Below are 12,468 nucleotides of genomic sequence, written 5' to 3'. Positions count from 1 at the left end.
GAATTTCACAAAGATGTGGGATCATCTTCTCATTCTGTCAACACCAATCTACATGAACTAATGTAATCTAATTATAACATACAGCATGTCCACTGTGTTTACCCAAGTTTGACAGACTTAAGACCACCAAACAGAAATGTTTTTTCTAGGAAACATGTAAAATTAGTTCAACAAAGAGCTATTAAGCAGCATGTTCTGAACTGTTTTGTTTTATATTTTGGAAATGTTCCCTTCTACAGATTGTATTTGTAAAGAATGCAAATTGCAAAATGTGATCTTTAAACTCTCAATGACAACATCAAGACAAACCAAGCAGCTTGTAATTGATGTATTTTATTGTGAGATGGGGAGTCATAAAAAATGAACAAAAAGAAAAACAAAAACAATCACAATAAAAAAAAAAGGATGAGGGTGTTAAAAGGGGAGGGGCATATAAAACGGGGCGTGGTCGTGACACTGACATATAAAGTAACAAATTGGCACAAATAAAAACATAAGAACATACGTGAATATTATTTTGGCTTGGCAAAAAGGACAATTTGCGTGGTTAAGGATCATCCTTCAATACAACAGCACACACTCATGCTATTAGACATACAATTAGTTTTCAAAAGTTCAGTAGCTTCATATTAGAGAGGGGAAAGAAAACTAAACTAACATGAGAATGGATGCAGAGAGGTCACAGGTTCCAATTTTCAGGCTTGCAGGGTGCGAGTTTCTCTTTTTTTTTTTTTCTCTCGAAGAAAAACATCTTACATTTGTTCGAAAAACATACTTCAGTATGCCGGAGTCTTATTTTTCCAGGCTTGTGGTTATTTGCCTTTGATTCTTTTTTTTTCCATACTAAAATATATTATCGTATTAATACAAACTACAGTATTGTACACTACATAGTGTAATAAATAACCATAAAGAAATATAAAAAATAAGACACATAAATATAAAAGTTCTCTATGACTAAACAGACATACCCATCTCGTTGGGGGTGGGGATAATACTGCCATTGCTGAAAACATACAGTACACACACTGAAACAGAACATAAAACATAAGAGACAAAAAAAAAAAAATAATACTGACAGGTAAAACATTGTTGAATTAAACTCCTGGGATTTGCCTACATTTTGTTACCTGAAGAGACATCTGAGCATTTCATGGTGTGTTAAACAAGTGCACTGAATAAGCTTTGAAAAGGCAGGACACAGTTAACCATTTTTTTCATCATTCATTTGAAAAACAACAAAAAAAAGAAATGTGCATTGTAATTATTTTAGTTGCTCAGATTAGAAATGAAAGCAAGTCATCTAAAACCTATGACATGAGTATGTGGTAGGCTAAGTTCTACTCTCTCAGGTGTGGTGGCCAGACAAAGTCAACAGTATTCCGGCGTATTGGTTGATCTGGGACCCGGCAATACCTGATCGTAGCTGCTAAGCTTCAACAGCAATATTCAATGGCACTTTGATATGCATGCTTCTCTTGTTTAGTCAGTTTTTTTTTGTTTGTTTTGTTGTTTTTTTTTGCATAAGGCTCTGAGTGGGGGTAGACAGAGGAAGGGTCAGACAGTTTTCTACATCCCCTTTCTTCTCGCTCTGAACAATTAAAGCATTTGTTTGACGTTTTTTGCTGAATCACTTTCTTGATGACAGCCGACGGTTAGCGTAGCTTAAATACTGGAGGCAAGGGGAAATGGCTAGCCTGGTTTGGTCAAACGCCTCGTTTCCACATAGCTTTGCTTGTTGGCGACTATTCGGTAGAATCTACTTTATGATCCAGTGACATAAACGGGACAAGGAATGCATGGTGAGAATCTGTGACGAGGCTGGAAAAACCGCTACAATGTGCTAAATTAGTTCAAATGTGACTCTCAACATAGTCAATAAGCTAAACAGCCTGTTAGCCTTTCTGACATACGGTGTAGTTTCTCTAAAGTCCACAACAAAGTGATCATTTTTTAACGTACTCGAAATTCTAAACTGGAAAAAAGCTAAATTAGTACGTACATAGAGATATGTGGACACTAATTCCGTATGACGTTACAGACCTCGCCCCCTAGTGTTCAACGCAAGCAAATGCGTTTTTTTGCGGGGGATGGATGGAAACTTCACTGCAGCCATGAGAGAGAGAGGTTCATATTTTTCAGTTTTTAGCATCCAGTTTTGCAAAATTTTTGCATGGAGCATTGTGACGTGGGGAGGCCGGCCTTCCAGTTGTGGAGCCAGTTTTATGGAATATGTTGTTCAAAGACGTATGAACGTGGGGCTACCCAGCTTGCTTGTGCTAAACAAGCTAAAGTAGTTTCTTTATAATTGTAGTTTGACGGTAAATATAGGCAAGCAGCTGACTAGCCTGTTGGTCTGTTAGCTGATTAGTTTTTCCAACTTCCTGCTCATACTGGTAGGAAATACCTCACAAAAGTTGTAATTTTTTCCCAAATCCATACATGGAGCCGTGTTGGAAATGTGGCATTACGCCTTGTTTCCACTTTTTATGTTCATAGTTCTGCATGCTATCCAAAGTACGTCCTCTAGTGTTCAACGCAAGGACAGGCATTTCCTCACGGACTGATGGAAACTTGTGCACATCCATGTGAGAGAGGCGCATCAACACATCAGAGATCACAACGGAATCAATCCCATTGGACTGGGTGGCGTTACAGTTGAGTCGTACACTGAGCTATGTGGAAATGAGGCGTTAAAGTAGCAAATGCAACCAAAGAACATCCCGAAAGCTAAAAAAATAACATGCTGCATCTTGTTTAACCTGTTTAGATGTGTAATGACAAGTTGCAGTTTTATGGGGGGTTATGTGCCAAACTATTTTACAGTACAGATTAAACAAACAAGAAACAACATGTTAATTAGTGAACTTTAACAGTGCTAGTAGGTTTCCAGTATTTAAGCTAAACTGCGGTCCGGCTACAGCAGTAATGAGCTAAGAAGCTGCTGGTTGTAGCCGAACATTTATCAGACAAACAAAGTGTTATTTATCTTTTTGATTAAGCTGTCATCAAGAAAATGAATACGTTTATTCCCCAAAATGTCAAACGATTCCTATTAAACACAGATTTCTTTTAATAAAAAAAAAAAAGAAAAGGTATCTATAAGTCTAAAAGGAACTAAACGCTGAAAAGATCGGCCCATTCGTCATTGTTTTTCTTCTTAAGGCTCACAGTCCAATCAAAACGACACAAAAAAATAATTGTAATGCTAACGCCTGCTAGCGTGATGGCATGGTATATCTAGCGTGGTAATACTGAAGGGTAGACAACACAACTCAACTGCTCAATCCATAGGTAAACCAAGCCACTTGTAGTGCACAGGATTTTCTTATTTTCCTTCCAACTTAACAAAATACTGACTTTTTTTTTTTGTTCATTGGCAATAAAAAGATATAGAAATATCTCCCAACTGTACAGCTTTTAAAGGTTAAAATATGAGTGATAAAATTAGTAACACTGATAAAAAGAAATGACCCAAGGTGTTTTAGTAATAAAACATTATCTAAAACGTGTCGGCTCTAGCTTCCAAAGTCTGTATAATGCATGTCCTTCGTTTGTTAAAATTTGTGTTCGTTTTCATCTTTTTCTTTACAAATGGATTTTTCTAACAGTGAGAAATCGTTCTCCTGTGGAAAAGTCACTAGTATTTTTTCAGGCACACCTGGATTTCTACACAGTAGTGAACTGAAACGAACTGTCAGAGTGACCAGACTTCATCTCCTGTGTTCTTCCTCTGTGCGGGGAGAGGAGGAGGAGGATTGTGTCTCATGGAGGAGTCTGGTTCCCCTTTTAGTCAGTATCTCCTTTCTCCTGCGGCGTCTGGTTCTCGTCTTCAGAAACCGTGTTCCTGTTCTCGCCTCCGCTCTCCTCTGTGACCTCCCTCTCTGTTTCTTCAGTCATCCCTCCTTCTGTATCCATCGCCTCCTCTTCCTTCATGTTGACCTCCTCCTCTTCCTGAACACTCCCGAGCACCTCCTCCTGCCTTGTGTCAGCCTCCTCTTTCTCTTCTATCTCCGTTTTCTCCTCCTCTCCTTCCCCTTCTACCACTACTCTCTCAATCTCCTCCTCATTCCTCTCCTCTTGCTCTGCTTCCTCCTCCTCATCCCCTCCTTCATCCCCTATCTGCACCACTTGGATATCATCCATGTCCACCACGCCTTCCTCCTCCTCCTCTTCCTCCTCGCTCTCCTCGTCCTCCCTGGTGCTGCTCCCTCGCTCATCCAAGTCCAGCTGGGAGGGGGCCAGGAGCTGCCTCTGCAATCGGCTCAGGGCCTCCATCTCGGCCTGGGCCTCACTGTCCTCCTCGGGGCTCTCCTGTCCTCCTGCTTGGCTCTGCGTCTCCTTCTTGCAGTAAGAGTAGCGGTGGTTCATGTGCTGGGAGTAGGAGCCCGAGTGGGAGAAGCGCTTGCCGCACTTGTCGCACTGGTACGGTTTCTCCCCCGAGTGGAGCCGCATGTGTTCGATCAAGTGGTGTTTGTGTTTGAACGCCTTGCTGCAGATGCCGCACTCGTGAGGTCGCTTCCCTGCAGACAAAAAGAAAACAAATACGCGTCAACATATTTAAGAAAGGCTGAATTTGTGTTGAGTAAAAAAGCACAGACATGGAAGGAAAACAACAAACACTCCAGCGCAATCACAGCAAATCCCCCACATTGTTGTGTGAAAGGTGCCAAAGCCTGAAAACTGAAAACATTATCTATCATCAATGTATCCAAGGAGAACATTTCAAAACAGTACAACAAAATCACAACAATCGTGCTTCAAAACTTTCAAGGAAACCTCATCCAGGCAGGGAGCAGCTAGTTTCACCTAGGATGAGGTCATTTGGAGCTGAAAACCGTAGTTCCAAGCCAGGTATCAGAGTAATAAAGAAAAAAAAAAAATCTAAAACGCCTCTGAGAACGTTGACCTGAGCTTGGCCACAGAATCATCATCTTAAAGCGGTCCAAATCACTACCAGAGCTCGCCTCTTGCAACATTTGGTACTTCACATGAGAAGCTGGCAGTGCAGAGGTGGGGAGTTGGCGGAAAGAAATTCTCAGACCTCTTCTGTGCATGTTGAGTAATACCTGCTGGAATGGAGGTGTCCACCCTTCTTTACGCTGAAGCTTGAAATCCCCCTTTCCCTCGCACTCTGACTCATCTTTCCCAGGACCCAACAGTGAGAGATGGTGAGACAAGTTCCGGTTCTGAGTTTGTTTTTCTTTTTGTTTTTTTTTTTAGATTCCATCTGTGATTTTTGGCTGTGTTCATGTGTAGGCCTGGGAAACACATGAGAGTTTATATTTACCTGTGTGTTCGTATTTGTGTCTCAGCAGCGAGCTGCTCTTCTGGAAGATCTTGTCACACAGGTCGCAGGCGTACATGCCGCTGTCCGTCTTCTTCATCTTCTTCCTCGGAGGGCCTGAGTCTGAGTCGTTCTGCTCCTCCATCGTGGAAACACCGTCTGAGCCCGTGTCCTGCCTCTCCTCCTGGGAAATATGAGAAGTCACATTAACACACTGCTAGGAATGCAAAATTATTGTTTTACAGCAAAAACACAATTAATGACTCAGTAACCAGTGAATGCACACTTTGCAGGAAATGATTCTGAATCACATCCTACTCATAGCACTGAGAACTCTACCAATCTTTTCCTTGAACAGATGCACCAAACGCACCCACAGGTTTGTCCTGCTGTCCCTCGACTGCTAAAACTCATCAGCTGCTACAGTCAAAGAGGATGTTTGGCATTATTAAGGAGCAGATATATACACAGGGCTTTTTTTTTTTTTTTTTTTACAAGGCAGGTCTATGCCAATCCACTTAACACAAAAGTATAATACAACAACAATAAATCAATGTGGCAGGCAGAGGTGCGGCGTTTAAACAGATTCCAACAGATCAATAGGGACTGTGCAGTAAAGTGCAGCCTCATGTCCTCTGGGTGACAGCCCAGGAAGATCACTCACACACCCAGAGATCTACATCCATCATTACAGGCCCATTAGGTGTCTGCACAATGAAGAACTATTAAGGGCTATCATTTTTACAAAGAGCTGAATTTTGACATTTCTATATATGACTTATTGATTAGATTTTGGATGGTTTCAGACTATCCATCATGTTTTAGTGGTTCTGAACAATAAGAAGCAATGATCTGGACCGTGTCTGGACTGAATGGTTTGACTGATCGCTCCACAAAGATAAAAACCAACTTGATTTCAATCCGCTTGCGTCTTGAAAAGGCTGCTGGATCAGACACTGAATCCTTTTCTGAACTATGTGCAGATCAATTGGTTAGGAGTCAGATCTGTTTGCTGTGGCTAACCACCACAAAACCAGAGAACAAAAAGTTTGAAATGCCGAGAAAAGGAAAAAAAAAAAAAAGAAGCTACAGACACTTTGAAATATTGTCCTTTGTATACAGAAGGCCACACAGCAACTGAAAAGTAGTGACTTGAAGTAATAGTTTCAAATTTCAGGAAACATGGTTTAGAGTTAGACTTTGGTTAGAAACAACTGTTAGCAGTTTGTGTCTGTGGGGAGTATAAAGTTATCACCAGCCACCGAGCCTAGCTTACTATAAAACAGGAAACAGAGTAATCAGCTCCTCTGGCTCTGACAAAATGTAATAAAATATAGACACCAGAGAGTCTAAATCTTTCAGGTTATATCTGCACTAACTGGCAAATTCAGTGATGAAAGAGTGAAAAATTCATCCAGCACATGACCACCTATAAAACCACAATGTGTTGTTTTTAAGCTTCAGTACACAAATTAGATGTAGCATGTTAATTAGCGAGCCTTATTAATTTTGTAACCTTCTTACAGAGCATCTGTTTCCCCTGTTTCCAGTCTTTGTGCTAAGCTAAGCTAACTGGCTACTGGCAGTAGCTTGACATTCATCAAAATGCCAGTGACATCATATGCCAAATTGTCAAACTATACTTTAAACACAGACAGGTAAGCTACAAGGTACATAAATGGCAGCACACCTTGATTCCGTTTAGGTGGATGGTTTCGTGCGTCTCGGTCCCTGCAGGGCTGTTTGCTGTAGTGGTATAGGTGTAAGCCAGCTGGGGGATCAGGATAGTCTGTTGTTTGTTGTTGGTGGCTAGTGCTCTTAAGCATTGCATTGTGGTCACAATGTCGACAGATTTGGCACTTGGCTGGCTGGCGTACAGTGCGATGGGGCTTGTGCCCATGGCTGAGAGTGGTGAAGCCTCTTTCTTTGTGCAAGTTAAGTTCAGGGGTTCATCCTCATTGGTAGAGCCAGAGGAAGGGAAGGGGTAAACGCGGGCTTTAGGCACCACTCTCTCCGCTTCCTCTCTGGCTGGCTTTGGCAGCGACAGGTCTAGGGGTCCCTCAGTGCTCTGGGGGTGTTCGGCTGGGATGGGACCGCCAGCTGTCAGGTTTAGTGGCGAGGGGGAGGCCGGTGAACTGTGAGTGCCGTTGACCTCTGCTGGAGTAGCTTCTGTAGGGCTGTCCTGGGTCACAGAGGGGCTTATAGTGGCTGTGTCCTTCCCTGGAACCAGAGACACCACACTGTTGGCTTCACAGGTGTCCTCTTCCTCTGAGGGAGGTGTTGGGGCACCCAGTGATATCTGACCCTCCTGCATTTTGTCAAACCACTTCTTTACCACGTGGATTGGCAGGCTGACTGAGTCGGAAATCTTGGCCAGCTCATCCTTGGTGGGTTCTGCATTTAAGGCAAAGTAGGCCTTGAGCAGCGACAAGAGGTTCTTGGGCTGGTTGCAGAGTCCTCCTTCTGACAGCAGGGCAGCGACAGCAGACTCTGACTTATCCAGGCCTGCTCCGTTCAGCCTGAGACCATCCTTCTTGCAGTGCTTGAGGGCATGGAATGCTTCCAGCCCCCCAGGACAGTTATCACACAGGAGACAAGTTTTAGTGGTCTTTTCCTCTATTTCTTTAGTCTCATCAGCCCTGTTGCCTCTGATAGTGAGATCTTCTGGAAGTTTCTGGGACTTGAATGTGTCGGCGGTGGTCTGAGACGGTGACATTGGCTCTGGCTCTTTCTTCAGGTTATGGGCTGTGAGCTGGCCCTGGTTGGGGTCCAAACTGTAGTTTATAATGATTTTTGCATTTCCATCCTGACCCACAATAGGCAGACTGATGGCTGAGATGAGTTGCTGCTGTGGGGTGTGGAGCGTTCCAGTGGTTAACCCCGAGTTCACCTGGCCTTTGGCATTGTTTTCCAGCACCTGACGAATGACGTTCCCATCCACTGCCACTTTGAGAGCATTTTGCAGGTCTGCCAGGTTGATGCTGATGGGCGACACCAGCCCCACGGTGGGCAGGACCACGGCCTGGACTGTGCCCTGCAAGGGAGCTGCAGCACCTCCGTTGAAAACGCCACCATTCATGGCGGTCACAGTTGGGGATGTTAACACTGTTGGCTTGTACTCGTAGTCCACAGGTTCAGTCTTGATCTGATTGAGGGGCAGCTGCTCCTGCAGGGGCTTGCTGTGCTCCAGCTTCTCCCGAATCTGAGTGCGGAGGACTGAGGGTGGTGTGGGCAGCACTGGTGATGGACCCTGGGTCTGCGTTTTGGCATTCCCCAAGCGTGGTCTGCCGTTAACTGAGATGACGCTGATGCACTTCTTACTACTGATGTGGGAGCTGTATGAGCCTGAGTGGGAGAACCGCTTCTTGCAGTTGGAGCACTCATAGGGTTTCTCTCCTGAATAAAGCCACGTGTATAACAGAGAGAAAGATAGAGGTGGGGGGGAGAAACAGATTTCCATTAGTGAATGAAGCTAAATGAGCAAGCTAGGCTATGAGCAGTACGACAGGAAAAAGCTCTAATGCATTTCAATGATGCTTAAACGCTGATGTAATGGCACCATTGGGAAATGCCCTTCTCTAATTGCTGTCCCATAATGCCAAAAGAAACACAATTATGGCACATTAAGGAAGAGCACACAATGGACTAAAACAAGATGAAGGATATCTAAATACAGGGAATTGACTGAAACATAAATAAAACATAAATATTGGTTCAGTGGAGAATGAAACATCTGTGACCACCAGAGACGCACAGCAAAGACGTGTACATCAGACCTGCTCACGTGCATGCACACACCCATACGCACACAATATGCTGCCATGGTGACAGGGGGTCGTCCACTTACCACTGTGAATGCGTAGGTGCTCCTTCAGATGGTGCTTGTATTTAAATGCTTTGCCACATTCAGTGCACTTGAATTTACGATTGCCTCCCGACTGTGTGATGTGTCTCTGTCAGATGAGGAGAGAGGGGTCATTCAGTGAGATACACAATGAAAACACAACCTTTGAACTGCGACTAATTCATGTCACTGTGTCATTAATCAATCAAGGGCAAAAGTTCATGTTTATTTATCATGTTTTGGAGGCTGCTTAAAAAAACAGACCAAGCAACGTGGAGCTGCATTTTCTGACTTTGTAAGTCCATGATTACCACAGCAATATATGAGTTCTACTTAAACAAATTATAAATATTTGAAAAAGAAAAGTGTAGATTGATACGTATATATTTTAAGGTGGCAGTATCCAGTCTTAACTAGTGGCTGAAGTGGTTTTTACCTGATCCCGTCCACTCTTGTGGACTGTCATATGCCTCTCCAGTTGAGCGCGGTATGCGAAGCTGTAGCTGCACTCGGGGCAGCTGAAGCTCTCTTCGGTCTTCTCGTGCCGATACTTGATGTGCTCCTTCAGGGAGCTGTAACGCTTGTAGCCCCGTGCACAGTACGGGCAGGTGAGCAGCTGGGAGAACGAATCAGGAGTTCCTGGTTGAAAAAAGTGAAAAGAGCTGTAATGACATATGTGAGAATGAAGTAGGAGGAGAAGACAGGGTTAAAAACACCCAGTCAATAGGGAGGGCTCTTTGATGCTACACTTGGCCCACAGTAACACTCCTATGCTATTTCACCAATCACTGACAGATCCTCCCTCACAGGTAAACAGTACCCAGGTAACCAGATGAATAAAAACTGATTACTGATCTTTTCTTTGTAAAAAAATAGCAGACTGGGTTACCATTGGAGGACTGCATTTCATTTTTTCTTTTGTACTTCTTCCTGACACAAAGCCCAATGATTACAGCTTTCACACGCTTTAAATTCCATAATTTGATTGCCTATTGTGCGTAAAAAGCGTTTCAAAAACACCCACGCATGTAAGGAAAAGTGAGCTTGGTAAATACAAGCCACCCGCCTGGATCCAAGCTGGTTAACAGAGGGTCTCATTTGCCTGGCTCCCACACAGGTAAAGCATTACTGTGTTAACAGGTGATGTATTAAGTTCCCCTGCGGGACAGGTGAGGGCCTCGAGATGGGAATGCACACACATTATCACCCAGGTAGCTGTGAGTCAGAGCTCGCACAGACGTGACAAATTTACCCAGGTGTTACTGTTTCTGTTCCTCCCCTAATGCCCCCCCCACTCCTCCCTCCTCCCTCTCCTTTTTCCCCTCAGTGGTAGCAGGTAAAAGCCAAAAGCCCGCGAGCCATAAAGGCCCCTGTGTGCCGCCCTTAACAAATAGCGGTGTGTGTAATGATGTCGGAGAGTGGCTCTAATGGGGTGGAGTTAACACCTGAGGTGAGACGGGGAGCAGGTAGAGCCATCCCCAGGGGGAGAGTAATTACTAGGTGCAGTAATAGTGTGAGAGCTCAGTGACTGTGAGTGGAAATAGTGATGTGTGTTTTAGCTCGTGTATGTGTGATTTAGTGATACGGCCCCTTGCTGGTGTGCCCTATTAATAAAGATGCCGTACCGTTCTCATCGTGGACACTGGTGTCAGGGGTGCCCTGACGGTGAGGCTCGTCATCCGGAGCCTCTGGGTAGATGACGGCTGTGTCTCCTTGCTGGAGCATCTCCTCTACCAGGGCGTCCGTGCTCACGTCATCCTCCCCATCCGAAACACAATCCTCCTTCACTGTGAAGGGACAAACACACACTGATTACAGTCATGCCTGCAAAAAGGTATTATTGATTACCCTGTTATTTCACCACATGTTTTCTATTGATGCAGGCTGTACATATGAAACCTTAACCTTTGTATATGAAACGCAATAGTCCAATAATGTTACAGCAAGTGTCATGGCTTAACTGGATCTTACAGTCTTTAATGACTCTTGATCATTAAATGTTTACCAGTATGGAATGAGGAGTGGTGTGTCAAGGGAAAAAAAACAACATCCTGAATGCTGCTGTTCACAATAGGATGAGAAAACTAATTAGCATCAGAGGCCAGAGGCTACTGTATGAGCATCACGCCCTTTGTAGAAACTGAATGGCAAGCCTCTATTCACAATGTTAGGTAAGGTACTTGTTGAGACTGGGACTGATAATTAGGTGATGAATCTTGTCCTGATGTATTGCAGCGGATAGATTTGATGCAGGAACGGATGCTCTCTCACACACATACACACACACACTCACACACACACCTCACTTTGTTCTCTGGAGGGGCTTGGCCTTCAGACTGTGCTTAATATCCCAGTAAATGAGAACCTGCATGTGGGAGCCGAGTGTGTTCTTCCTCCACATCACATGAGCCTGGCTAGGTACTAACGATCACTAATTACCAAGCTGCTGCTTATAGGAAGTGTAACCTGAGGATGGACTTTGGGATGCATGAAAGCTTCCTTCCTTCGTTCTATCTCTGCTCTCCCAGCGCTTCCTGAAGTGGCTGCCGGAACCAGGTATAGCATGTCGGCAATTAAACAGAGCATTATTCCTCTATGGATATGTTAGTGTGCCTATGTGTATCATTACAGAGAATAATTACAATGGTGAGCTATCAGCTAAAAGCAAAGTTAGCCTACTGTGGATACTGTAGTGGTGTTTACTGGGCAGATGTTTTATAGATTGATTTAAACTTTCCCCCTGCTTAGCGGAGATTTGAGAATTGTGTTTTGTGAATTGTGTGTGTTGAAGGACAGGGCCAGCTGTGTTCTCCTCGGAGATGGGAACAGGTGTAGCGCTTCATGACTCACCGACACACAGTGAATACCAGTACTCTTACACACAGCCGTACTCTGGCTTCCTCTGGTGCACCTTAACAAAGCCACAAAACAATATGAGCGCTGTCATTTGTTGCTATGGTTATTAAAGACCGTTTGAAGAAACCTCCCGCCCTGTAACAAGCCCGAGAGAGATTATACAGAGAAAGAAGCTGTCTGTTGGTGAACATGTGTATGTAAAGCAGGAGCCAGAAGCAGGTGCTGAGAAAGTCCGATTATGGAATTCTCATCTGACATATGGGGCTGACAACCCCCACATAACACTGAGTTTTTCTCCCATGACCTCAACAGCATCAGTAACACCCGTAGACATGTTTACCACATTTTTCACAGCATCTTAAAGGCAGACTTTTGGGAAATACGCTGATTTGCTTTCTGACCAAGGGTTAGATGGGAAATTCAATACCTAGCCAGCGCCTGCTGGGTTAAAAAAAGTGGACCAGCTAGCTGTTTCCCATGT

General features: G+C 44.0%; 1 protein-coding gene across 1 annotated transcript in view; it reads right to left on the bottom strand.

The window, feature by feature from the left end:
• Nucleotides 1-721: 721 nt before the first annotated feature.
• The window catches only part of zeb1b (zinc finger E-box binding homeobox 1b), a 49,074-nt gene continuing 37,327 nt past the window's right edge, over nucleotides 722-12,468 (bottom strand). Inside the window, exons 3-8 of the mRNA XM_008302119.1 lie at nucleotides 10,757-10,918; nucleotides 9,568-9,770; nucleotides 9,135-9,240; nucleotides 6,978-8,683; nucleotides 5,291-5,471; nucleotides 722-4,523 (exon numbers count right to left, since the gene is read on the bottom strand). Coding sequence (XP_008300341.1) covers nucleotides 3,790-4,523; nucleotides 5,291-5,471; nucleotides 6,978-8,683; nucleotides 9,135-9,240; nucleotides 9,568-9,770; nucleotides 10,757-10,918 — 3,092 coding nt within the window. The 3' untranslated portion in view covers nucleotides 722-3,789. The remainder of the gene's footprint in view (nucleotides 4,524-5,290; nucleotides 5,472-6,977; nucleotides 8,684-9,134; nucleotides 9,241-9,567; nucleotides 9,771-10,756; nucleotides 10,919-12,468) is intronic.

The sequence above is a fragment of the Stegastes partitus genome, unplaced genomic scaffold, assembly GCF_000690725.1.
Source record: "Stegastes partitus isolate 25-593 unplaced genomic scaffold, Stegastes_partitus-1.0.2 Scaffold1760, whole genome shotgun sequence".
NCBI lineage: Eukaryota > Metazoa > Chordata > Actinopteri > Pomacentridae > Stegastes > Stegastes partitus.
Note: the sequence above shows the minus strand (reverse complement) of the source record. Positions and strands in the feature narration are given on the sequence as shown.